Source organism: Phascolarctos cinereus, unplaced genomic scaffold (genome assembly GCF_003287225.1).
Source record: "Phascolarctos cinereus isolate Bilbo 61053 unplaced genomic scaffold, phaCin_HiC Scaffold_1;HRSCAF=81, whole genome shotgun sequence".
NCBI classification, from domain to species: Eukaryota; Metazoa; Chordata; class Mammalia; order Diprotodontia; family Phascolarctidae; genus Phascolarctos; species Phascolarctos cinereus.
In genome coordinates this window covers 207,750,396-207,774,884 of record NW_027555514.1, presented here as the reverse complement: position 1 = coordinate 207,774,884, position 24,489 = coordinate 207,750,396, and the positions used below count along the sequence as shown (strand labels likewise).

General features: G+C 37.4%; 1 protein-coding gene across 8 annotated transcripts in view; it reads left to right on the top strand.

Annotated features, from left to right (window-relative positions):
- CCDC91 (coiled-coil domain containing 91) overlaps positions 1-24,489 on the top strand; it is a 527,613-nt gene that overhangs the window by 191,922 nt on the left and 311,202 nt on the right. For 6 of the 8 annotated variants that reach the window (XR_013487473.1, XM_078156715.1, XM_020979649.2 and 3 more), the window contains 3 exons: positions 13,305-13,447; positions 15,252-15,455; positions 21,107-21,211. Coding sequence is in view for 7 of the 8 variants with exons in the window: in XM_078156715.1 (XP_078012841.1) it covers positions 13,305-13,447; positions 15,252-15,455; positions 21,107-21,211 (452 nt within the window). In the remaining variant the exon portion in view is untranslated. The remainder of the gene's footprint in view (positions 1-13,304; positions 13,448-15,251; positions 15,456-21,106; positions 21,212-24,489) is intronic. The other 2 variants (XM_078156714.1, XM_020979651.2) reach the window with 2 other exon arrangements.

Sequence of the window (24,489 nt, the reverse complement as noted above, 5' to 3'; positions counted from 1 at the left end):
CTGGCATATAGTAGATGCTATATAAATGCTTGTTCTTGTTCCTCATTCTTTTACCTCTATGCCACCATTCTAGTGTTATCTGCCTTCCTTATGTTTAACACAAGGATATAGTAAAGGGAGTTGCTTTGATGAAGTGTAATACAACTTCCTTCATTTCCATCACTAAAGAAGAAATATTTACCTCCTTGAGATGTTTCATGTTAATTACATGGGATTTTTCAGGCAATGCCAAGGGTTTTCATTTGGTCCTAATCACATGCATATAGTCCTTACTAAAAAGGACTGGATGAATATCTACTCCTTCCTTTCATGGTTTGCCTTCTTTAGCATCCTCTGAATGTTTCAAATGGGGCAGGAGTTTTAGAAGATGCCGTAGGCTAGGGTGGAGCTTTACCAACACTCATAATCTGGCCATCAGATACTTTATTATCAGTTCAGTGTTTTAGGACCCAGACTCACAGCTCCCTCTGGGAGAAGATATCATTGTCTTCTGCAGTGGAATATCAGGTTCTATGACTTCTTTTCCCATTCCCAGAGCATTTATTCTCACTGACCATAGTATTTGCCTATGCCACTGCTTTTCCAACCTCTTGCACCTATTTTAGAAGTCAGTCAGGCCACACCTGTGTAGTTGTGTAGCATGAGTGATTCATAGCCTTTTAGATGGGGTTCTACTCAGAGGGCGGATCTGATTGTCCCTGAGGCAAGCTGACCATTTCTTGCCTTCTAATGGAGGAAATCACTACTCCTAAGAGCAGTAATAAGACCCATCTAGGGCTTTTTTTTTTTGTAACTATTGGTAAAAGTTCATGCCTCTTCAGTCTCTTCCTCATTTTCATTTTCATTCTTCTATTTCCTGCCTCTGATCTTAATAGGAGGCAGTGAAAGTCTTAGGATCAATATTTCTTGATCTCCAGGCCTGTGGGATCCTGGCTTTAACCCATTGTTCCTCTCCCCCATCAGGACAGTTTTTCACTTGTACTGCTACCAGCTCCATTAGCTGCTTCTCAGGCTTCCTTGTAAGATTCTTAAATATCAAGAGTTTTTTCTACTTATTTAGTGCTTTGTGTGAGTTTACTTTAGCTTTTCTTAGTCTAACTTCTGCAGGACGGTAAACAACTGGGGAGTGCTGGACTTGCCACTTTCTTTACTGGCATCCTTTTCTGATGCCACTGAAGTAACCACTCTACATGAGCCAAGGTAATTGCTCCCTGTGTCATTGAGACGTCTACCAGTATACCATCAGAAGGACCCTTGCCACAGTACCAATTTATGGTGTCTGGTCATCTGATCACCCTACCGTCTGGCTATCTTATCATTCCACCTCTGTGTTTGTAGCACCCTTCTCCTCACTCAAACTTAATGTGAGACTGTCTTCTCCCAGTTATTGAATGTGCTAAACTTTAGGGGTGGGCCTGACCCTGTAGATTCAGATTTAATGTAGTGAGTATATGAAGCACCATTTTCATCAAATAGTTATTGTCAGTCTTTGGAGTTGTCTTAGATCCTTCTATTGCTGAGAAGAGCCAAGTCTGTCAAAGTCAGTCATCACGCAGTGTGACTGTTATTGTGTATAGTGTTCTTCCGGTTCTGCTCAGTTCACTCAGCATCGGTTCATATAAGTTTTTCCTGGTTTTTCTGAAGTCTGCCTTCTCATCATTTCTTTTAGCATCATAGTATTCCATTACATTCATATACCACTACTTGTTCAGCCATTCCCCAATTGATGAGTATCCCCTCAATTTCCAATTCTTTGCCAGTACAAAAAGGGCTGCTATAAATATTTTTTGTATATGTGGCTTCTTTTCCTGTTTTTGTGATCTCTTTGGGATACAGACCTAGAAGTGCTGTTGCTGGGTCTAAGGGTATGTACAATTTTGTAGCCCTTTGGACATAGTTCCAAATTGCTCTCCAAAATGGTTGGATCAGTTCACCACTCTACCAACAATGCATTAGTGTTCCAGTTTTCTCACATCATCTCCAATATTTATCATTTTCCTGTTTTGTCATGTTGGCCAATCTGATAGGTGTGATGTGCTACCTCGGAGTTGTTTTGATTTGTATTTCTCTAATCAATAGTGATTTAGAACATTTTTTCATATGACTATACATAGCTTTAGTTTCTTCTTCAGAAAACTGCCTTTGAGCATTTGTCAGTTCGAGAATAATTTGTATTCTTATAAATTTGACTCAGTTTTCCATCTATTTTTGAAATGAGGCCTTTATCAGAGGCACTGGTTGTAAAAATTCTTTCCCAGTTTTCTACTTCTCTCCTAATCTTGGATGTATTGGCTCTGTGCAAAAACTTCTCAATTTAATGTAACCAAAACTATCCATTTTATGGGGCAGCTACATGGCGCAGTGGATAGAGCACTAACCCTGGAGTCAGGAGGACCTGAGCTCAAATCTGGCCTCAGACACTTGACACTTACTAGCTCTGTGACCCTGGGCAAGTCACTTAACCTCATTGCCTAGCAAAAAAAAAACCAAGCAAAATTTTCCATTTTGCATTTCATAATGTTCTCTATCTCATATTTGGTCATAAATTCTTCCCTTCTCCATAGATCTGAAAGGTAAACTATTCCTTACTCTCCTAGTTTGCTTATAGTATCAGTCTTTATATCTAAATCCTGTATCCATTTTGACTTTATCTTGGTATAGGGTGTAAGATGTTGGTCTATGCCCAGTTTCTGCCATCCTCTTTTCCAATTTTCCCAGCAGTTTGTGTGAAATAGTAATTTCTTATCCCAGAAGCTGGCATCTTTGGATTTATCAAATAGAAGATTAATATAGTCATTAACTGTTGTATCTTATATACCTAACCTATTCCACTGATCCACCACTTTATTTCTTAGCCAGAACGAGGTAGTTTTTATGATTGCTGCTTTATAAAACAGTTTAAGATTAGATTATATTATCTAATTTGTAATCAGATTATAATCTAATTTAATATTATATTATAATACAGTTATTATATTATGTAATATTATAGTACAATTTAAGATTGATGACTGTTTTACCCTCTGGGTCTAGGACCTCTGTTGTCCTTGATAATTTCTTGAAAGATGCTATCTAGGCTCTTTGTTTGATCATAACTTTCAGTTAATCCAATAATTCTTAAATTATCTCTTCTGGATCTTTCTTCCAGTCAGTTGTTTTTCCAATGAGGTATTTCATATTATCTTTTATTTTTTCATTCTTTTAATTTTGTTTTATTGTTTCTTGATTTCTCATAAAGTCATTAGCTTCCATTTCCTCCATTCTAATTTTTAAAGAATTATTTTCTTCAGTGAGCTTTTGGACCTCCATTTCCATTTTGTGCAATTCTGCTTTTTAAGGCATTCTTCTCCTCATTGACTTTTTGGACCTCTTTTACCATTTGGCCTACTTCTGTTTATTAAGGTGTTATTTTCTTCAGTATTTTTTTGGTGCCTTTACCAAGCTATTGACTCTCTTTTCATGATTTTCTTGCATTACTGTCATTTCTCTCCAGTTTTTCCTCTACATTTTTTACTTGATGTTCAAAATCGTTTTTGAGCTCTTCCTTGGCCTGATTGTAATTTCTATTTTTCTTGGAGGCTTTGGATGTAAGAACTTTGACTTTGTTGTCTTCTTCTGAGTATACGTTTTGATCTTCCTTGTTATGATAGTAAATTTCAATAGAGTTTTTTTCTGTTGTTTGCTCCTCTTCCTAGCCTATTACTTCACTCTTAAGTCTTTGTTAAAGTAGGACTGCTTTCATGGTAGAGGGCGTACTGTAGCAAGCTTCAGGGGTTTTGTGCCAGCTGTTTTTAGAGATACTTCTAGGGACCTGTAAGTTTTCAGTTCTTCCACAGAGATATGATCTAAGGAGAGGTGTTTACTGCTTTCCTGGTCTTTGAGCATCTGCCCTGGTACTCTAAGGACCACTGTTGCCTCAAGCTCTGCTCTGTTAATGTTCCTCCTCACTTTGGGACTGCCACTCAGGACCACCACCCAGACCTAAATATGGGCAAAACAACATAGGCCTGCCTCATTGTTAGCAAAAAGACCCCTGGAATCTCCTCCTGACGAGTTTGACCCCCTTACTATCTGTGGGCTGAGAGCTTCTGAAGCAGCCCGTGAAGCAGCTGCTTGTTGCTGCCGCTGCTGCTTCTGATTCAATCACTTCAAAGGCCTATTCCTGGTTTTCTTGGCTGGGGCCGTATTGGCTTGGCCTGTGCTCGACTGTGCTTAACTCTCACCCTGGCATGACAAGACCTTTCCTGCTCACCTTCTAAGTTGTTTTTGCTGCCTGTGAGGTGAGAGGTCTAGAAACTGCCACTGCTGCCAGTGATTCAGTTGCTCTGAACGCTGTTCTGGGTTTGCAATGCCCCGGTGCTGTCATAGTTTGAGCTGTACTGTGCTCCTTTCTCACCCTGGTGCAAAAGACATTTCCTCCTGACCTTCCAAGTTTTCTTGGGCTGGAAATTCACTCCCATCTTTTTTGTGGTTTCTAGTGCTATAGAATTTGTGTAGAGTGATTTTTTAAAAAGCATTTGGAGGGGTTTGGGTTAGAGCTCAGGTGCATCCCTGCCTTTATTTAGCCATCTTGGCTCTGCCACCACTCATATTTCATGAGCAGTTTGGTAAGCATAACAGTAGAGTGTGACTGGATAATTGAGTGCATTAGAAAGTTCATTTTGGCCTCTGTCTGAGAGGGGAGGAGCTAATGGCAGAGAAACTAATTAAATTAACAGGCTTTTGGTCATTGCCCAAGATAAGGTGAGAGGGACTAGAATTAGTTCTTTGGTAATATAAATGGAAGAAGAGACAAATAAGAAAGGTATTATAAAAATGGAAAGAAACCCACAGCCTAGCAACTGTTTACCTATAGGAGAGGGAGTCAGTGATGGGAGGTAATGTTAATTATTCTGTATTGTACTACTTAAGTGACTAGGTGAAGTAATGTCATTAACATAAATAGGAAGTTGGAAGAAGGACAGGTTTAATTTGAAAGATGAAAAATTTCAGTTTTGCACAGCTTGAGCTTGAGGTGCTATTCAAATAGCCAAGTGGAAATGCCTAGCAGATAGCTGCAGATGTTGGACTGAAATTAATTCATGTGATGTAAGCTCTGTATATTAATATGGAAGTCGCTTTACATAGATGTAATAATAATTGGGCCTCTATGAGTGGATGAAACAACCAGAGTCTTGTCCTTGGTAGGGCACGAGGATAGAGAAGGGACTGAAGACAAATCTTTGGGAGACACTTCTGCTTAGGGCTAGGAGGAGAAATAATTCTGGAAGAGGATGTTCTTAGTAGTATGAAAAGCTGCAGATTGATGAAGATGAGTACTAAAAAAAGGCCCTTGAATTTAGCATTTAAGAGAAAATTAGTGAACTATGAGAGCTGTTTCAGTAGATTTAGAGTTGGGAACTAGATTTCAAACAGTTGAAGAAGAATGGGTAGTAAAAAAGTAGAGGCTGAAAACATAGACTACTCTTTCTATGGGTTTTAATAATATAAAAGAAGAGAAAGATGTAGGATAGTAACTAGAGGAAATATCTGAGTCTCTTTCTGTCTGTTTTAATGGATAGATAGTGGCTAAGGAGCCATTAAATAAAGATCAAAGAGAGAGATGTTAGTATAATGATTGATATGCTAAGTTCTTAGAAAAGGTGGGTGACCAAGGGTACGTATATACTGATGTTTGAAAAGAAGAAGGGCTTCATTTTCTGAAACCAGGGTGAAATAGGATTTTTTTTTTTTCAATTCAACTTCCATTTAATAAGTGGAAGACACCGCAAGATATAGTATGGTGTGATGTATAGAGAACCAGGCTCAGAGTCACAAAGACCTGGGTTCAACACCTGCCTCTGACATATCCTTCATATGTGATCCTGGTTAAATCAATTAATCTCTCTGTTCTCCTTGTCAACTCCCAAAGGTTATAAGTTAAAGAACAGTCACTGATTTGCATTGTTACTGGGAGTTTTATTTTTCTTTCTATAACCAAAACCTTTTAATTATAAAGAATTAATTTCATATCTCTTTGCCCACCCAACCAATCCTAGCATATCTATCTATCTATCTATCTATCTATCTATCTATCTATCTATCTATATATGTATATATATATATATATATATATATATATCCTTTTCTTATCCTAAAATCCATCCTTTGCCTCTAAAATCTCTTCCTCTTATGAATTTCTTCCTTTAAAACCCTCCTGTAAATTTTCTCCTCTATACCCTTTATAATCTGTTTTTTCTTTTTAGAAATAATGCTGGGCTTAGAGTCTTAAAATCTACTTACTGCTTAGATTCTTATAATCTAGCCACAGGGTCACTAATGTTCAGACTCCTGAAGAGTCTGCCCAATATGATGGATGTTCTAATAAACCTTGTCTGTGCCTGAAAGAAGGCTTGGGTCGAATTCTTGCAGACAGGATCCATGTGTTGCAATATTGGGGTCCCAGCACCCCTAAACCCCTAAACCTCAACATTTTGGTGGCATATACGGGGAAGCTGCCTAACCCCAATTTCTTCTCCAGCCAAGACTGGAAGGTGTGTAAGCCTCCCCCCAACCTTTTTCTTGCTGTGCAATTGTGTGGCTCTTCAAGTACCAAGGCTTGGAGGTGCTTTTAGGGCAGACAGATATGAGGCCGTCTCTCACTTGGCCTGATGCTGTCAGACTCTCTGTCCACTGAGTCTGTTTGAGGCCCTGGACCTGGGTATACCTTCTACAGCATAGAGGACAAGGACTGACGGCCTATCTGGAAATGTATGCCCAATTCCGTCAGTTCTCTCAGCACTAAGGAATTGGGGAAGACTGCAGTTGCTTTTTGGTTCCCTGAGGCTTACTCCCTTCTCTCTACACCCCTGAATCCTTCTTCATGGAGGTAACAGGGAAAAATTAGAACAGCTAAAAATATCTTGGCAGATTCTGAAGGTTTTGTGATTGGTCATTAAGGAGTTTTGAAATAGCACAGTACAACCCTGGTCACTCTGTTAACTCCTTTCATAGAAGAGAGTTTAACCCTTTCCCCCTCACCTTTGATTTCACCCTCCCCCACCTGGGGAGAGGAAGGAGGGGGGAGGGGCAGCAGCTACAGCATGGGCCCCACTGGCAGTGGCCTTGGGCCCTGGGATAACCTTTGCCTGGAAGCATCACCCAGGTTCAGCACATTCTGCTTAAAGTAAAGAAGCTAGCCTCCAAACTTGGGTAAGCACGCTCTTTTTAAAGTTGATGATTATTGTTGGTTATTGTTTTAATTTGTAAACTAGCCAAAAAGCTTGTTTGGGTTTTGGCTTGCTCAGAATTTTCAAGTATATAGAAATAATCTCTAGTGATTGGTTCTTTAGATGAAGACAAATTCAAATTTGAGATGTAAATCCTGGAAAAGTTTTTCCTAAGCTGTGATTGTGAAACTTGCTGTTTGAGATAAAAGCTCACAGAATTTTATTTTGAGTTGTCTGATGGATCATAATAATCCATCAACAATCAATAATCTACCATCTGAAAGAAATGCCACAAGCTACTCAGAGAATGTGATACTGGTGGGAAGTCAGCATTGGGAAAAGCTGAGAAGACAATTTTAGCCTCAGTCTAAGATGGGATCCTCCTGGCTCAGTTTCCCCATTATGTTCCTTTGAAAAGGAATGTTACCCACCTGGCTATTCCTGAGTCTGGATATGAGGTAGATTTGATACTGCATGGTTGGAAAACTGAATTATCTGAATCCAGACAGAGCTAAGGATGTTGTATCTTGTCATATCTGGGCCCTACAGTCTTTTCTGTCAGATTTGTGTCTTCCAGATTATGGGCCATTCACCTACAGTTGGTAGCAAACCAGCCAGTGTCCCCTGTGGCACCCTGGACACAGTCTGTGCTCGGTTCCAGTCAGCCTCCTCTTTGGGACCCCCTTGAGGCAGGGACAGCTCTATGCCCCTTGCCAGCAGGAAGCAGTTTCAGAAGCTGAGACCTTCACCCTTGACCCCAAAAGAATTTTGGTCCCATTTGTTTGAGGGGGGAATGATGGGGTTGGGATCTGGGCCCCAGAAAGGAAAAACCCTGGGCTTTCCCACATGATCAAATCTCTGACATTTGCCTAAGGCTATAATCCCATCAACTGGCCTTTTGTGGCTACACCTAATCTCCCAATTCTCTGTTACCCTTAACCCAGCCTAGTCCTCCATTGTTTTACCTCCCTATGGCCCCAGGTCATTTCCCACCCTTAATCCTAGCTAGGCTCCATTCTCCCTTGGCCTCTTGGTCCAGGTCCCAGGAGTTCTGTTCATTGGCCACTCCCATCTAGATCCTTCTTAGACCCCTCCTCCAGTCACCTCAAACTACTTGGCCATTCCTAGATCCCTTCCACAGTCTTTCTGTATATAAGGTCCATCTTGTCTCCATTAAGGTGCTTAGATTCTTAAAATTTAGCCACTTCTCAGATTCTTAGACTCTAGCCACCAGCTCACTAATGTTTAGACTCCTTAAGAGTCTGCCCAATATGACAGATGTTCCAATAAACCTTGTCTTTGGCTGAAAAAAAAAATAACGCTGAAGCTTTTGTTTCCTTGGTATTGCTATCCCTTCCTAATGCCCTAACCTCATAAAACCCTTCCTTGTAACAAAGAGATATAGTTAAAGCAAAAAATACCCCAACACATTGGCCACATGTGACAACAGATGCCTCATTCTGCACTTATAGACCATATAGACTTATATACACTTATAGGTAGAGGTATATTTTACCATTAGAATTCTTTTTAGAAGATTAATTACTTAATTAATGTTTAGTTTTAAACATTTACTTCCATAAGAATTTTGAGTTTTAAATTTTCTCCCTCTTCCTCCCTTCTCTGCTCCCCAAGATGGCTTGCAGTCTGATATAGGCTGTACATGTACATTAATATTAAACATATTTTCACATTAGTCATGTTGTAAAGAAGAATTAGAAATGCAACTAAGATTAGAAGGAAGGTAGAAATTGGGAAAGAATTTTTTCAACTGGTCTCTCTGATAAGGGCCTTATTTCTTTTTTCTTTTTTTTTTTTAGGCAATTGGGGTTAAGTGACTTGCCCAGGGTCATGCAGCTAGTAAGTGTCAAGTGTTTGGTCTGAGACCAGATTTGAACTCAGGTCCCCCTGACTTCAGGGCCGGTGCTCTATCCTCTGCACCACCTAGCTGCCCCGCTTCATTTCTAAAATATATAGAGAATTAAGACAAATTTATAAGACTACAAGCCATTCCCCAATTGATAAATGGTCAAAGAATATGAACAGACAGTTTTCAGTTGAAGAAATTAAAGCCATTTATAGTCATATGAAAAAATGCTCTAAATCATTATTTATTAGAGAAATACAGATCAAAACAACTCTGAGGTACCACATCACACCTATCAGATTAGCCAACATGACAAAATAGAAAATGATAAATATTGGAGAAGATGTGGGAAAATTGGAACACTAATGCATTGTTGGTGGAGTTGTGAAATGATCCAATCATTTTGGAGAACAATTTGGAAGTATGCTCAAAGGGCTATAAAAATGTGCATACCATTTGACCCAGCAATAGCACTTCTAGGTCTGTATCCCCAAGAGATCGTACAAATGGGGAAAGGGCCCACATGTACAAAAATATTCATAGCAGCTCTTTTTGTGGTGGCAAAGAATTGGAAATGGAGAGGATGCCCATCCATTGGGGAGTGGTTGAGCAAGTTGTGGTATATGAATGTAATGAAATACTATTGTGCTGTAAGAAATGATGAAGAGGCTGACTTCAGAAAAACCTGGAAAGACCTACATGGTCTGATGCTGAATGATGTGAGCAGAACCAAGAGGACTTTGTACACAATAACAGCCATGTTATGCGATGACTAATATTATTAAACTGAACCCTTCTCAGCATTACGAGGATCTAAGACATCTCCAGAGGCCTCGGGATGGAAAATGCTGTCCACATCCAAAGAAAGAACTGTGGAAGTCGAATCGCTATCACTTATTTTTACCTTCTGTTGAGTTTAGTTTCCTCTTTCTGATGGTTCCTCCTCTTGGTTTTAATTTTTACTTACAACTTCACCAATGTGAAAATATGTTTAATGGGTACGTAAATGTAAAGCCTATATCAGATTGTGCGCCATCTTGGGGAGGGTGGTGGGGAGGAAGGGGGAGAAAAATTTTAAACTCAAAAGCATATGGAAGTGATTATTGATAAATCAAAATAAATTAATAAAATTGAAAAAAAAAAGAACTAGAACCCCAATGGGAGGAACCAAGAGAAAGAAAAAAAGACAAAACAAAAACAAACAAAAAAAAGAGCAAATAGTTTGCTCTGATCTACATTCAGACTCCACAGTTATTTCTCTAGATGTGGATAGCATTTTCCATTATGAATCTTTTGGCATTATCTTAGAACCTTGTGTTAAGTTGAGTCCAGCAAAATCAGTCATCTCATGTAGCTGTTACTGTGTACAGCGTCCTCCTGGTTCTGCTTAGTTCACTCAGCATGAGTTCATATAATCTTTCCAGTTTTTTTTTTGAAATCCGCCTACCCATCATTTCTTAAAGCACAATAGTATTCCATTACGTTCATATACCACTACTTGTTCAGCCATTCCCCAGTTCATGGGCATCCCCTCAATTTCCAATTCTTTGCCGCAACAAAAAGGGCTGCTATAAATATTTTTGTACATGTGGCTTCTTTTCCTGTTTTTATGAGCCATTTGGGATACAGACCTAGAAGTGCTATTACTGAGTCAAAGGGTATGCACAATTTTGTAGCCCTTTGGGCATAGTCCAAAATTGCTCTCCTGGAATGATTGAATTAGTTCACAACTACACCAAAAATGCATTAGTGTTCCAATTTTCCCCCATCTTCTCCAACATTTATCATTTTTCTTTTTTCTCATGTTAGCCAGTCGGATAGGTATGATGTGGTACCTCATGGTTGTTTGTTTTTTTTTTAATTTTTAATTTTTAGGCAATCGGGCTTAAGTGACATGCCCAGGGTCAAACAGCTAGTAAGTGTCAAGTGTTTGGTCTGAGGCCGGATTTGAAGTCAGGTCCTCCTGACTTCATGGCCAGTGCTCTATCCACTGGGCCACCTACTGCCCCCTCAGAATTGTTTTGATTTGTATTTCTCTAGTCAGTAGTGATTTAGAGCATTTTTTTCATATGACCATAAATAGCTTTAATTTCTTCCTCTTAAAACTGCCTATTTATATTCTTTGACCATTTATCAGTTGGGAAATGACTTGTATTCTTTAAATTTGATTCAGTTCTGTATATATTTTAAAAATGAGGCCTTTATCAGAGAGACTTGCTGAAAAGATTATTTCCCAGCCTTCTGCTTCCCTTCTAATCTTGGTTGCATTGGCCTTTGTTTGTGCAAAAACTTTTCAATTTAACGTAATCAAAATCCTCCATTTTGAATTTCATAATGTCCTCTATCTCTTGTCTGGTCATAAATTCTTCTATTCTCCATGGATCTGACAGGTAAACTGTTCCTTGTTCACCTAGTTTGCTTATAGTATCAACCTTTATATCTAAATTGTATAGCCATTTTGACTTTATTTTGGTATGCAGTATAAGACATTGGTCCATGCCTAGTTCTGCCCTGCTATTTTTCAGTTTTCTTAGCAGTTTTTGTGAAATAGTGAGTTCTTGTCTCAGAAGCTGGAGTGTTTTGGTTTATCAAGTGTTACATTACTATAGTCATTGACTATTGTGTTGTGTGTTCCTAACCTATTCGACTTATCCACCACTCTATTTCTTAATCAGTACTAAGTAGTTTTGATGATTGCTCCTTTATAATAACAATTTAAGATCTATATGGCTAGGCTATCTTCCCTTGCATTCCTTTTCATTAATTCCCTTGGTATTCTGGACGTTTCTTCCAGATAAGTTTTGTTATTTTTTTTCTAGCTCCATAAAATAATATTTTGGTATTTTGGTTTGGCACTGAATAAATAAATTAACTAGGTAGAGTTGTTATTTTTATTATTTTAGCTTGGCCTTCTCATGAGTAACTGATGTTTTTCCAGTTATTTAGATCTGACCTTATTTGTGTGAGAAGTGTTTTGTAATTGTGTTCATATAGTTTCTGGGTTTCTTTTGGCTGTTAGACTCTCAAATATTTATAGTATATATGGTAACTTTAAATGGAATTTTTCTTTCTATCTCTTGCTGTTGGGCTTTGTTAGTAATATATTGAAATGTTGATTTATTTCATATCCTGCAACTTTGCTAAAGTTGTTTATTATTTCTAGTAATTTTTTAGTTGATTCCCTATGATTCCCTAGTATACCATCATATCATCTGTAAAGAGTAATAGCTTTGTTTCTTTATTGCCTATTCTAATCCTTTCAGTTTCTTTTTCTTCTCTTATTGCTAAAGCTACCATTTCTAGTACAATATAGAATAACAGGGGTGTTAATGGACATCCTTGTTTCACCCTTGACCTTATTAGAAATGCTTCTAGCTTATCCCCATTACATATATTGCTTTATGTGGTTTTAGATAAATGCTGCTTATTATTTTAAGGCAGATTCCATTTATTCCTATGCTCTCTAGTGTTTTTTTTTTTAGGCTAGGCAGTGGGGTTAAGTGACTTGCCCAGGGTCACACAGCTAGTAAGTGTTATGTGTGTGAGGTCAGATTTGGACTGAGGACCTCCTGAATCCAGGGCTGGTGCTCTATCCACTGCGCCACCTAGCTGCCCCATTCTCTAGTGTTTTTAATATGAATGGGTGTTGTGTTTTGTCAAAAGCTATTTCTGCATCTTATTGAGATAATCGTATGATTTCTGTTAGTTTTCTTGTAGATATGGTTAGTTATGCTGATAGTTTTCCTAATATTGAACCAGCCCTGCATTCCAGGTATAAATCCTACCTGGTCATAGTATATTATCTTCAAGATAAGTTACTGTAATCTCTTTGCTGATATTTAAAAATTTTTTTTTTTACGTCTTATATTCATTAGGACAATTGGTCTATAATTTTCTTTCTCTGTTTTGACTCTTTCCTTTTAGTATGAGCATCATATTTGTATCAGAAAAAGAATTTGGTAGGACTCCATCTTCATCTGTTTTTCCAAATAGTTTATATAGTATTGCAATTAACAATTTAAATAAATAAATTAATTAATTAAAAATATATGTTGGAATTTATGTTCTCAGTCTCCTTTAACTACGTGTTTCATACTGTTTTTCATTCTGAACTTTCAAGTATTTTTTTGTTAAGACCATTTGTTACATATATCAGAAAGTAATCCTTGTTTAACTTGGTTTAAAGTTGTACCTTATTTTTTCTAATTCTTAAATTTTATTTTTACTAGTATCTGGAGTCCACATTCCCCCACCTGTGTCTCCTGAGAGTCTTCTGGAGCAGTCTTTGTCTTCAGCTCATCTTATCTCTTCTAAGCCCATCATTTCATCACAGGATAGTACACTGGTTATTCCACAAACCACTAACAATATGGTAAGTCAAGCAGTATATAAAGATCAGTTAAGGATCTTGATTTTTAATAGAAATCTATGTTACTGCCTTAAAACTCTGTGTGTGTGTGTGTGTGTGTGTGTGTGTGTATATATGTGTGTATTGATTGCATTATCAAATTAGAGATAATGTAGCTTTACCAGCCAGCTGGTAATTGGTTCAGCTAGATAGTAAGTATTGCTTTTTTTTTTGTTCTTTGTTTTTTAAGAAATAGACTCTTTTTGCAGTGGGCAACTAGGTGGCACAGTGGATAGAGCATCAGGCCTGTAGTCAGGAAGACCTGAGGTCAAATTTAGCTTAAGATACTAGCTGTGTGATCCTGGCCAAGTCACTTAATTATGTTTGCCTCAGTTTCCTAATCTGTAAAATGAATGGGCAGCTGAGTAGTGCGGTGGATAGACTGCTGGGCCTGAAGTCAGGAAGAGAAGAGAGCCCAGGGCTGAGGTTCCTCCTTAACCTTTTAGTGCCTCTGTGTATCATTTATGAAATGGGGAAAAATACCTTCAGTATTACCACAGAGGTGTTGTAAGGATAATATAAATTAATGATGGAAAAATCTGCTTTTTGGTTCTTAGCTTTTTGCCATATTGAATTTGAAGCTGCATAAAGAGTTAGGTGGTAAACCACTCTAGTTTATTTGCCAAAAAAACCCCATGTGGATCACAAAGAGTTGAGCACAACTTTACACAACTGAACAACAAAAGCAACAGATTTTTTGTGGCAGTTTTCCTATTTCTAAATTGCATTCATTAAAGTTGGATAAATTACAAATCTATAGTAAGCTAAAATATTTGCATAGTATCAACATTATTTATTTAAGTAATAGAGCGACATTATATTATAGGAGAAAATTGTCTTTTGAAAGAGGACACAATCTGCAGATGAAAGGTAGATGACATTTCAATTAATGAGCCTGGCTTCATATGACCAGAGTTCAACTTTTGTCTCTTAACGCATACCCTGGACAAATCGTTTAACTTATCAGTTTTCCAAAGAACTTTCTAAGACTGTAAGTTGATGAGTGAGCTATAAGAATGTAGATGTTAATATAGGAAATTTGCTGAGAGTTCTCTCTCCAGTTAAAAAAAAAATCATAGAATTTTTGTTGAGTTTATTAGTTTCCATTGAATTTTTAAGAATAATGGTCAAAAATTTCACTTGCTTAATAGCTAAGAATTTCAAGTGTTAAAAAATAATTTGAAGAGTAATTCTTAATCTTCATCTTCATAGAAATTGAGTCAAAATGTAAAATTATCTGTTTCAAGGATTGTCATAGGATATACTTAATGCTTAGGACATTCATTTGAATTTTGTTGTGAAAATTGCATAGATGGCCAAAGGAATCCAAATGGGAAATTATATGAGACTAGTATGGATTTCCAAAGTGTTACAGAAGATCTTGAAGCATCTGTTTTCTATCCCTAGAATTTGGGAATCATTTTGAAAACATGGTGGACTTTCAGTTAACTCCAAAGTAGTACATAGAGATTTTTGTGTAAACTCCTAAGAGCTCCAGTTGTTCTTGGACCAAAATGTGACCAATAAAATGTATTTTACCTTGCCTTGAAGGTGTTTATAAAGTTTCTTTGGTGCATTGTAAACCAAATAACAAATGCTTTGGAGGAAATTTTCTCCCATTCTAAAAGATGAAGTTGTTGTAATACTTTTATGGTTTTATCAATTTACTTAAAAGATTCCAGATGTGGTTTCTAGTGCCCTTGAGATGTTTTTATTTATTGGTACATTGTAAGCTTTTCTCCTTTGATTTTTTTCCCATGTGGATTAGGTTCAGCAATCAACAAATACTATTGATCCTTCAGTTTTTCCATTGGATTTAACTGATGAAAAAACTAATGAAACAATTTCACTTGTGGATGATACTGCTGAGGGTCACAAAGCTATTGAGTTAAACATGGAACTTCGACAAAAAGTTGCAAGCTTGAAGCTTAAACTTAAAGCTTCTGAAGAAGAAAAACAGAGAATTAAAAAGGTATGATGACATTATCTTGCAGAAGCTTTTGAAACTTGATTAAAGGAGCCCTACCATGATTAAAAACTTATCAGAGGAAACTAAAAATGTCATGCCATGAACATGTTTTCATTCATTGAAATGAATCTAGTACCAAGGAAAAACTTTGAGAAGTAATTTGCAGTGTGAGAAAAGCTCGTTTAGAAAGTATACATAGTAAGTTTTATTAAGTTTTTGCTTGGATTCTTAGCTTAGGACTTCATTTGTAATATTCGTAACTAATAATTTAATATATATGTACGTGCAAACACATACTTATAAGTATACATGTATGTGTGCATGTATGTATATAATCATATATTTATATAACTATTTGTAGTTACATATTATTATGTACACATTCACATATACCCACATAAACCCATATAGTTTATTCACATAAACTATATGTATACATATACATCTATATGTGTTTATATATCTATATGCATGTTTATATATACATATCTGTGTGTGTGTTTATACATATACATACACATACAAAAACGTATACATGTACATATTGATATATGGTATGCAGAAATGTTTAAGGAAAAATAGGTATAAGGGTTGCTGAGCCCTTTTCAGGGCTGCTTTCTACCTTTGGCGTCTACCTGATTCACCCAACTCTCACCTGTGGCACCAAGAAGCTGTAGCATGGTCAATGGCCACACCCCAGCAAAACGTTTTGGCAGAGAGGCTAAACCAGGTTGAGAGTAAGTGAGAGGTCTCAAATTCATTGGTGAGTTAAGGGCATGTCTACCCCCATCATATAAAGACTTCCCCCAATGGAATGGGTGGTGGGGAACATTTTGTTCCAGCCTCCATGAAAGTTATCAAAGCAGATGCCATGGAGTACTTAAAGCCTGGTTAGACGTTGAAGATGTCAAAGTCAACTGCTGTGTCCCAAGCCATCACCAGTCATCTTGACTTTTGTCTTTACAATTCTGCCTCAATTAAATCCAGTTTATGTACAAGTCAGAAAAACATCACTCATGCCATTTTGCCATTTTTACCTCTGTCAAAGTCCTGAGGTGACAGGCAAGTGATGAAGCTGTAGTCATAACCCTTTAAACAGGTGGCCTAGGCCCTTGAGTCATCTTCTCAGTGAACTGAAGCAGCAGTGGCATTCCACAGCCCCCTGGGTGTCTGAGCAGCCTGTTTTAAGGACTGAACTGCTTAGGTCTTGATGGGAGGAAGGGGCTAGAAAAGACACCCTAAAAATTTTCTGCTTCACCCAATAGGTAGGGATTCCACCCTGTGGTCAAAACACACAAAATGTACAAAAACTTTTTTGAAGATGATTCCTCTCACCATCAGTATATGGAATGTGTGCACACTTTTAGATAACAAGAAATCTAGTAGACCTGAAACGTAAACGGCTCTTGTGAGAAAACTTGGTAGGTATCACATCCAAATAGTAGCCCTGAGTGAAACAAGGCTGGCAAATAAAGGCCAGCTTATGAAAGTCAGAGCTGGATACACATTTTTCTACAGTGGCCACAGTGACAAGGAGCACTGTGAAGCTGGCATAGGTCTTTCAATCAAAAAAAAATCTAGTCAAAAAGTTTGCATGCTTCCCAAAGGGAGTGAAGGGCAGGGCCATGACAATGTGATTGCCCCTTTCAGGAAAATGACACACCAACATCATCAGTGCATATGCTCCCACCATGATGAATCCTGATGAGGTCAAAGAAAAATTTTATGAAGACCTAGAGACTCTCATCATCAGTGTTCCAAAAGAGAATAAGCTTGTGATTCTAGGTGACTTTGATGCCAGAGTAGACATAGATGGCAGAGAGTCCTTGGGAGGAATGGAGTTGGAAACAATAACAGCAATGGTCACTTACTGCTGAAGACTTGTGTATCTCATGACCTTTTCATCACCAGCATCATCTTCTGTTTACTTAAATGCAATAAAACTTTGTGGATGCACCCTTGCTGCAAACATTGGCATTTAATAGATTATATCATTGTAAGGAGAATAGATGAAGATGATGTGTGGCACAGAATGCTGGACTGATCTTAGACTTACCTTCCCCAAGCTAAATATTCCACTCAACAAAAGCAGCAGGCTCAAGGCAAGATGACTAGTAGAAGACTTAATATCAACAGACTAGAGCACTTCTTTAAGCTGGAACAAGATTGGTTTGATGAAAATGATGGGGAAATTCAGAAGCTACTAAAGAAAGAAAATTAGAACTCCACAAAGTTGACCAGCAGGATAGTTTCTGTCTCTAAAAAGTAGAGTACTGTCAAAAGTAAAGTGCAAGCAAAGCTTAGAGGGAGATGCAGGATTTTTGGCTCAGTAAGAAGGCAGATAAAAGTCAGTTTTACAGTGATAGTAACAATCCAAAATGTTTTTATGATGTCCTGAAGGCTATTTATGGGCCAAAGACCTGTGGTGCATCTCAGTTATTCAGGGTTGATGGAGCCACGTTGATTAGTGATAAGGACATGATCCTGGAGAATTGGGCTGAACATTTCCATAGTGTTCTCAGAGACCATCATCAGCCAATACAGAAGCCATTGAGCATATACCTCAGGTTGAAGTCAATCCCTCTCTAGACAAATTTACAACTGAAGAAGAGGTTTTGAATGCCATTAGGCAAAGTGCCTGATGCTTTTTTTTCCATTCTAGCAGAGATTTACAATGTATGGGGTCCATTGCTCATACAAAAGCTGACTGAAATCTTCCAAGTTATATGGCAAGAGGACATTATACCCCAGGAGTTCAAAGATGCCTCCGTTGTCCATCTGTGTAAAGGAATGGGAAGTAGCTTGTTCTATGAGGGTCACAGTGGAGTCGTTCTCCCTTAGTCATTGCTGTCAAGATTCTTGCCAGAATTGTCCTCAATTGGCTGATCCTTCACCTGGAAGATAGTCATCTCCCCCAGAGCCAATGTGGTTTCAGAAAGGGCCAAGGAACTGTCAATATGGTGTTTGTTGCCTGACAACTCCAGGAGAAATGCAGAAACAGAAGAGAAGATTGTACACAATGTTCACTGATTTGACCAAGGCCTTTGATATACTGTCACTCGTGAAGACTTATGGAAAACTGTAGCAAAATTTGGTTGCCCATAGAGGTTCATAAGTGTTCTACGTCAGTTTCATGCCAGCATGCTGGCATGGGATCTGGATAATGGACATTACTTTTGTACTTTCCCAGTCACTGATCAGCTTACATAAGCAGGGCCTTGTGCTTGCTTCTGTGCTTTTTATTTAGTATGATATTTTCATTGATGTCGTTGGACTCCTTCAGTGAGGAAGAAAACGCCATCAAAAGTCTACTGCACTGATGGTAAATTACTTAACTTTAAAAGGCTACATGCCGAGACTAAAGTGGAGGGAGAGTTGATGCATGACTTTTTGTTCACAGATTATTGCATACTCAATACAGCCTCTATGGCTGAGATACAACATATGGATTGATTCTCTGCTGCTTGTGCTAATTTTGTTCTAATGGTTAATACCAGGAAAACAGAGGCTCTTCAGCTGGCCGGTACCACAGTATCCATACGTGGAGCCATCAGTTATAGCAAATGGAGAAATTTTGAATGCTGTAGATAAAATTAATTTACCTTGTCAATATACTTTCCAGGGATATATACATAGATAATGTAGCTGATGCACACATTGCCAGAGCTTGTTCAGTGTTTGGGAGGCTCCAGTGAAAAGTGTGAGACAAAGGAGGTATTAGGCTCTACAGAGCCACTGTGTTGACTTCATTGTAGTATGCCTGTGAAACCTGGACAGTATACCAGTGCCATGTCAGGAAATTGAATGGCTTCTATTTGAATTGTCTTTAGAAGATTCTGACTATCACCTGGCAAGATAAGATACCCAACACTGAGATCCTTTCTGGAGCTGAATTGCTAAGTATCCAAACTCTACTGCTGAAAGTGCAAATCCAATGAGCTGGCCATGTTGTTCAAATGCCAATCATATGTTTGCCTAAAATAATATTCTACAGAGAGCTCACACAAGGCAAGTGCTCACATGGAAGTCAGAAGAAGTGATACAAGGACACTGTCAAGGTCTCCTTGAAGAACTTTGAAGTCAATTGTGAGACATGGGAGACATTGACACAGGACTGCCTTGCATGGCATGCTCACATCAAAGAAGGTGCTGTGCTCTATGATCCAGGCAAAATTGCAGTAGGTCAAAGGAAACCTGAGATGCACAAATTTAGAGATATCTCCTCTCCAAGTGTTCATATGAACTATTTGTGCCCAACTTGTGGTAGAAACTTCTGAGTTCTTATTGGCCTAATCAGTCACAGGTGGACATATTGTACCTTAACCCCAACATAGTGATGTTGTTTTTGACCTCTCTGAGAACAGAGGACAACAACTATATATGTATAAACTATTAAAGCTTAAAACTGCTTGGAGGTTTTTGGGACATTCTGTATATTGTATGTAGATATTGCTTGTTCATGGAAAATGCAGCACTAGGCTGTTAAATATCTTGGGGATAATGTGAAAGTGTTAGAATTGCATGAGCCTGTGTCTTAGTTCATCAGCCTCTTTTGTTATAGAGACTGTACTTCACCAAATTTGTTTAGTAAAAAAGAACTGGATAAATTTATAGCGAGGGTGTAGAAACCTATTTTTTGTCTTCTCTACATAGAGAGAATATATGAAGCTATCAGATATTAACTGAAATGCACTTCTGTAGTTTGATCAGAGCAATTTTCAGTATGTTAGTACATTTTTTAATATCAGAATGGCAAATATTCTGAAATATTTTAAAAATAAAAGAGGACAATCATTTGAGCTATATGTGTTCCCATAAAGCACCTTGACATACAAAATCTTGCAATTAAAACCACAGAACTTATGGAGAAATTGGGGTTTGGAGAATAATGTCAGTGAAACATAAAAAGAGATAGGAACCTAATAAAAATGGGTAGCACAGTTTTGATTAGATTGTGGGCTTCTTGAGGAAAGGGATTATTTTTTGCATTCCTCATGTTTAGCGTAGTGCTTGAGACATAGTAGGCATTTTATAAATATTTATTGAACAGTAATCCATGACAGTTCTAAAGGACTCATGATGAAAAATGCTATCCACATTTAGAGAGAGAACTGATGGATATGAGTGCAGATTGAAGCATTTTTTCACTTTATTCTTTATTTTTTTTCTAATATAGCTATTAAGGAAATGTGTTTTGTGTAACTTAACAAGTATAATGGGTATCATGTTCCTTCACTTCTCAAAGGGTGAGGGAGGAATTGGGAGGAGGGAGACAATTTGTAACTCAAAATTTTAAAAAAATGAATGTTAAAAAAACATAAAAAAGAAAAAGAACAATCCTAAAGATGGAAAAATTTTATTACCTATCTGGTAAAACATATTAAATAATTAATAAATACATCAGTACTACAATAAATGGTAGCCATTGCCCAGGGCCTCATGTCCAGGCAGGTTACAATGTCCTCATGTGCCTTTGAATATAAAAGACCTTTGTAAATAGAAATTTTGATTACATGTATAAAATCTAGGGTAATGAATCTTATTCAGTTAACCTGTGTATAAGATTCTACAATTCTTGGCTTAAAAAAAATAACTTAGAGTGAATTTTGACAGTCTCCACTGTAAAATCTGGTACTCTTTGCTTTTTCTTTTAGGATTTAGAAATATTGGTGGAAAAGCATAGAGTCCTAGAAAAAGATTTCCTAAAAGAAAAAGAAGATGAAGCAGTTTTTCTCCAGGATAAATACAAAATGCTTCAGGTAAACTCACTTTTTAATATTTAAAATATAATAATGTTAATGAAATGATTTGAGGTATCAATTTAAAAGGTGCTCAGTAAATATTGAGAGTGAATATTTAATTAAAATGGATTAAACATTAACTAGAATTTCCATCGATACATATCTATAAATTGTTAAAATGGCAATTTAAAAAGTTGAATGTAGCATGAACTATTGATGTCCATTAGACTCTTAGAGACTAAGACTTTGTTGAACCAAAGATTCAAGGAATTTGCTAAAAAAGATCCTATTCTGATTTAGGTATACAAGGATACTCAAGCTGATTGATCCATTTAGTAGTCACTCAATAAGCATTTATTAAATTTAATAAATATTTATTAAATATGATCTTGATTTTTATAAGCCCTGATGATGCAAAACCAAAAAGAATCTTTGTTTTCAAATAATTTAAATTTTTTTCAGAGGGAAATACCACATACATATAAAAATAAATAAAATAATAAAATATTTATACAAAGCAATATTGGTAAAAGAACACTAGAAACTGTGGGTGAGGGGGAATAGTAAATCAGAATAGGATACTTGTGGTGGGTGGTAGTTAGGTGACATAGTGAGTAGAATGCCAAGCATCGACCGGTTTTGTTTCCTTGGGCAAGTCACTTAACCTCTCATACTCAGTTTCTTCCATGTGTTAAAATAGGGATAACACCACCTACTTCATAAGATTGTTGTGAGATTCAAATGAGATAAAGCCCTTTGTGAACCTTAAAGTACTCTGTAAATATTAACTATTATTATTGACATTTGAGCTGGGCTTTGGAGGAAACTAGGTATTCCATGTGGTGAACATAAGGAAAAGAATATATTTCAGGCCTTTGCAAAGGCACAAAAATGGTACATAATCTTCATTCTTTCCCTATTTTCTTTTCTGCAGCCTACAAACATTTCTAGGTCTATGTATATTAGATGTCTCCTCTTTCTATCCTTCCACTCACTGTCTTCTAAACCCTCCATCGTTTGGTTTCTGCCTGCTCAAAGTTACCAATGTTCTCTTAATTTCCACATCTAATGGTCTTTTTCTCAAAACTCCTGACCTATAGGGTCGTACATTACCAACTGCCTTTTGTACATTTTGAACTATACAAAACAACCTGTTATCTTTCCCACTAAATCCTTCCTTTTTCTGAACTTCCGTATTATGATAGAGGGCACTATTATCCTCCCAGGCACCCAGGCCTGCAATCTCGGTGTCATCTGGAAGTCCCCACTCTCTCTTATCGCACATATTTAGTCTGTTGCCAAACCTTGTCATTTCTGTCTTCACTGCATCTCTCATGTATATCTTCTTCTCTTTAGTGATAAACCCATTACCCTCATTCAGGATCTCAAACTGGTCTCCTTCCTCCACCTCTCCTCACTCCAAAACATTCTCCATTCAACTGCAAATATGCTTTTCCCAAAGTTCTGACCATGCCATCCCCTCTTGTTCAGTGATCTCTAGGAGCTTCCTATTTCCAGCAGGATAAAAGATAAACTCCTCTGGCATTTATAGCTCTTCATAACGACCTACCAACCTTTCTGTTCTTATACTTTTCTCCTTACTATATACACTTTATGATAAAACCACACTGGCTTACTTGCAATTCCTTTAACACAACATTCTATCTCTTGTATTTATGTCTTTGCCCTGGCTGTTTTCACATACCTGGACTATTTTGCCCCCTCACTTCTGTCTTGTTCCTTGTCTTCCTTCAAGACTCAGCTCAAATCTTATCTTTGGTAGGAGACATCTTATTTCCCCAGCTGCAAGTACCTTCCTCTTTCATATTACATTCCATGTATTCTGTATATATCTTGTACATACCTAGTTATTGTTTCCACCATTTTGTTTTTGTTTCCACCATTAAAGTGTAAACTCTTTGAGGTCAAGGACAGTTTTTGTCTTTGTTGTATCCCCAGTTCTTAGTACATTGTCTGGCATATAAAGCAAAAAAATCTTGTTGACTGAGTGAGCAACAGCAGCCATGCCCATTCCCTAAGCTTGACCTCCCTCCTTCTCTCCATTATCATGTTGATTCAGGTTTCAAGCTGTAGGCTTGCCTGGGCTATGACAAGCAGACAGTGCTGTGTCATCAGCATTCTAAATTGCAAAGACTCACTACAAGGAGAGCAGAGAAAAGAGGGAAAGGGTAGAACACAATTCTGAGCTTGAAATAGAGCACCTCTTCCCCCCTGAGCTTTGAAAAACAAAAATACAGAAATGTGACCCATAGCAGCAGTGTGGCAGCCCTTTGAACTGTTACTTTTGGGCTAAAATACTGAGCAACAGAGGGAATGGGACAGGAAAATGGGTGTGTTTTTTGTGGGGGTTAAGCTGTGTTACTGTAGTGAGCCTGAGGGAAAGAGCTCAGCATACAGCTGAGCCCAGTTCTTTACCCCCTAAAAGTAATTTGGGGCAGAAATCTAAGTTGGTGAACTGTGAATTGCCCACCATCAGGGTTGTCTGAGATACTTTGAGATCCAGTCTCTGGAGAAAGCACCATCAAAGAGGAAGGAATCAGAAAGTGAGCAAAGAGGAAAAAAAAAAGAAAAAAAAAGGTTGAAATTACCAAAGGTCTCACGAAGAAGAATTGCCAAATACATAAGCAGATAAATCAATAGAAAAAATCTTAATAACAGAATAAAATTTGGCTTTCAAATCTAGTGAGTTTAGTTGTCTATGAATAAATATTGGAAAACAAAGAAAAACAATCGAACAATTGATGAGACAGAGGAATTTGAGAATATGGAATTAACTACAATATTCTATTCCTGAGTGGTTCAGAAGAGAAATGAGAATTATGAGAATAGAATTAATGGGCTATACAGCAAAAATAATAGCCAGAATAGAAAAAGTTGAATCTGTGGTGGCAAGTCTTACCAAAGAAACAAAAGAAAGAACAATGGATTGGGAATTTAAACAGAAGGAAAATCTGGAAGAAAAGAAATTTTAAAAAAATTAAAAGAAAATATGCTTGTATTACAAAACAAACTAATGTCAAAGACAGGATATGTAGAGACAGGCTAAGGATTATAAGCCAGTAAGCCAAGAAACCTCAACACAATAACATGAGAAATAATACAAGGGAACTACTCAGAATTTCTGAAACAGAAAATGAAATACCAATTGAAAGAATTAATAGATTGCCAGCAGAAAAACGTCAAAGCTGAAAATAAAAAAAAATTCTTTAAATTTAATTAGTTTAGAAATAGCAAGTTCTAGAAATAATCAAGAGAAAGACCTTCCGATACAGTGA